The 1,473-nt window shown below is 47.9% G+C and overlaps 1 protein-coding gene across 1 annotated transcript in view; it reads right to left on the bottom strand.

Annotated features, from left to right (window-relative positions):
• Positions 1 to 1,473, bottom strand: part of LOC111648969 (unconventional myosin-Vb-like) — a gene marked incomplete at its 3' end in the record, with an annotated part of 3,715 nt that overhangs the window by 1,533 nt on the left and 709 nt on the right. Inside the window, exons 2-6 of the mRNA XM_023398720.2 lie at positions 1,385 to 1,468; positions 1,140 to 1,284; positions 905 to 1,061; positions 671 to 814; positions 102 to 183 (exon numbers count right to left, since the gene is read on the bottom strand). Of these exons, the coding sequence (XP_023254488.2) occupies positions 102 to 183; positions 671 to 814; positions 905 to 1,061; positions 1,140 to 1,284; positions 1,385 to 1,468 (612 nt within the window). The remainder of the gene's footprint in view (positions 1 to 101; positions 184 to 670; positions 815 to 904; positions 1,062 to 1,139; positions 1,285 to 1,384; positions 1,469 to 1,473) is intronic.

Below are 1,473 nucleotides of genomic sequence, written 5' to 3'. Positions count from 1 at the left end.
AAGACTGGAGGTCAACCAGGAACCACTCACCAACCCACTACTAGATAAGTATTACTGCTAGTTACTAGTAGTAGTAACTAGTAACTAGCAGAGTGACTCACTGAGGCTGAGCTCTGTCAGCTCTGGTAATGAGGCTGAAGCACAGAGCTGATAGAAGATGTGATAGTTCCTCTCATCTTCAGCCTGTAAACAAACAGGATGACAAAATGTCAACAACAACAACACAACAACTTTACAACACCAGCATGTCAACAACTACAACAACACCAACACAACAAAAACAAAACAACAATAACACAACAACTACAACAAGAACACAACAAGAACACAACAACACCAACATGTCAACAACTACAACAACACCAACGCAACAGAAACAAAACAACAACACCATCAACTACAATAACATCAACACCAACACAACAAAAACACAACAACACCAACAACAACACCAACTCAACAAAAACACACCAACAACACATCAACACAACAACAACAACCAACACAACAACACCACCAACAACTATAATACACCAACACTACAACAATAACAACTACAACAATAACAATACCAACACAACAAAAACACAACAACAACAATTACACAACATCAACACACCAACACAACTACAACAACTACAACAAGAACACAACAAGAACACACACACACCTGGAAGACGACCCGGGACTTCTCCAGCAGGTATGTTCTCATGTTGGCTCCGATGATGTGGAACCCTCGGCTGAAGCCGATCTGGATGTACTTCCCGAAGCGACTGCTGTTGTCGTTTCGAGTGGTTTTAGCGTTTCCAATCGCCTGGTGCACAGAGAGGGACATGAAAGAGTGTCAGTCGGGGGCGGAGCCTCGTTCTTCTTCTACCAGGTTACCAATGTCGCAGACACTCACCTCCATGATGGGGCTGGAGGCGAGGACCTTCTCCTCCACGTTGGTGTCGTTGGCTGAACCTCCCACTGTGGCGAAGAAGCGCATGGCGTACTTGGCAGACACCGTCTTTCCCGCTCCTGACTCTCCGCTGACGATGATGGACTGGTTCCTCTCGTCTCTGCAGAACCAACAACAACCATCAGCTGACGTCTACACCGATCCACCCTGATCCCTGACTGACAGGTGCAGGTCTGACCTGCCCATCTGCTTGTACGCCTCCTCCGCCACGGCGAAGATGTGCGGGTCCATGTCGCCCATGTTCTGTCCACTGTAGGCGTTGATGACCTCCTCGCCGTAGATCTGCAGCTGCTCGTACGGGTTGATGGCCACCAGCACGATCCCTGGAGAACACGACACAGAACCTCAACATGCAGAACCACAGGACCATCAGCTGTGGAACACACCACCCCAGCTTCACGCAGAACGTGTGTGAGACGTTACGTTCTGGTCGTTCGTTACCAGGAGCAACCGACACCTCGTTAATGAAACACTCTGATTTCACATGATCATAATCAGGATCTGGATCTAGA

Source organism: Seriola lalandi, unplaced genomic scaffold (genome assembly GCF_002814215.2).
Source record: "Seriola lalandi dorsalis isolate HSWRI2012SDOR001 ecotype SW California unplaced genomic scaffold, Sedor1 jcf7180002049761, whole genome shotgun sequence".
Lineage (NCBI taxonomy): Eukaryota > Metazoa > Chordata > Actinopteri > Carangiformes > Carangidae > Seriola > Seriola lalandi.
This window is presented reverse-complemented; position numbering and strand designations above follow the sequence as displayed.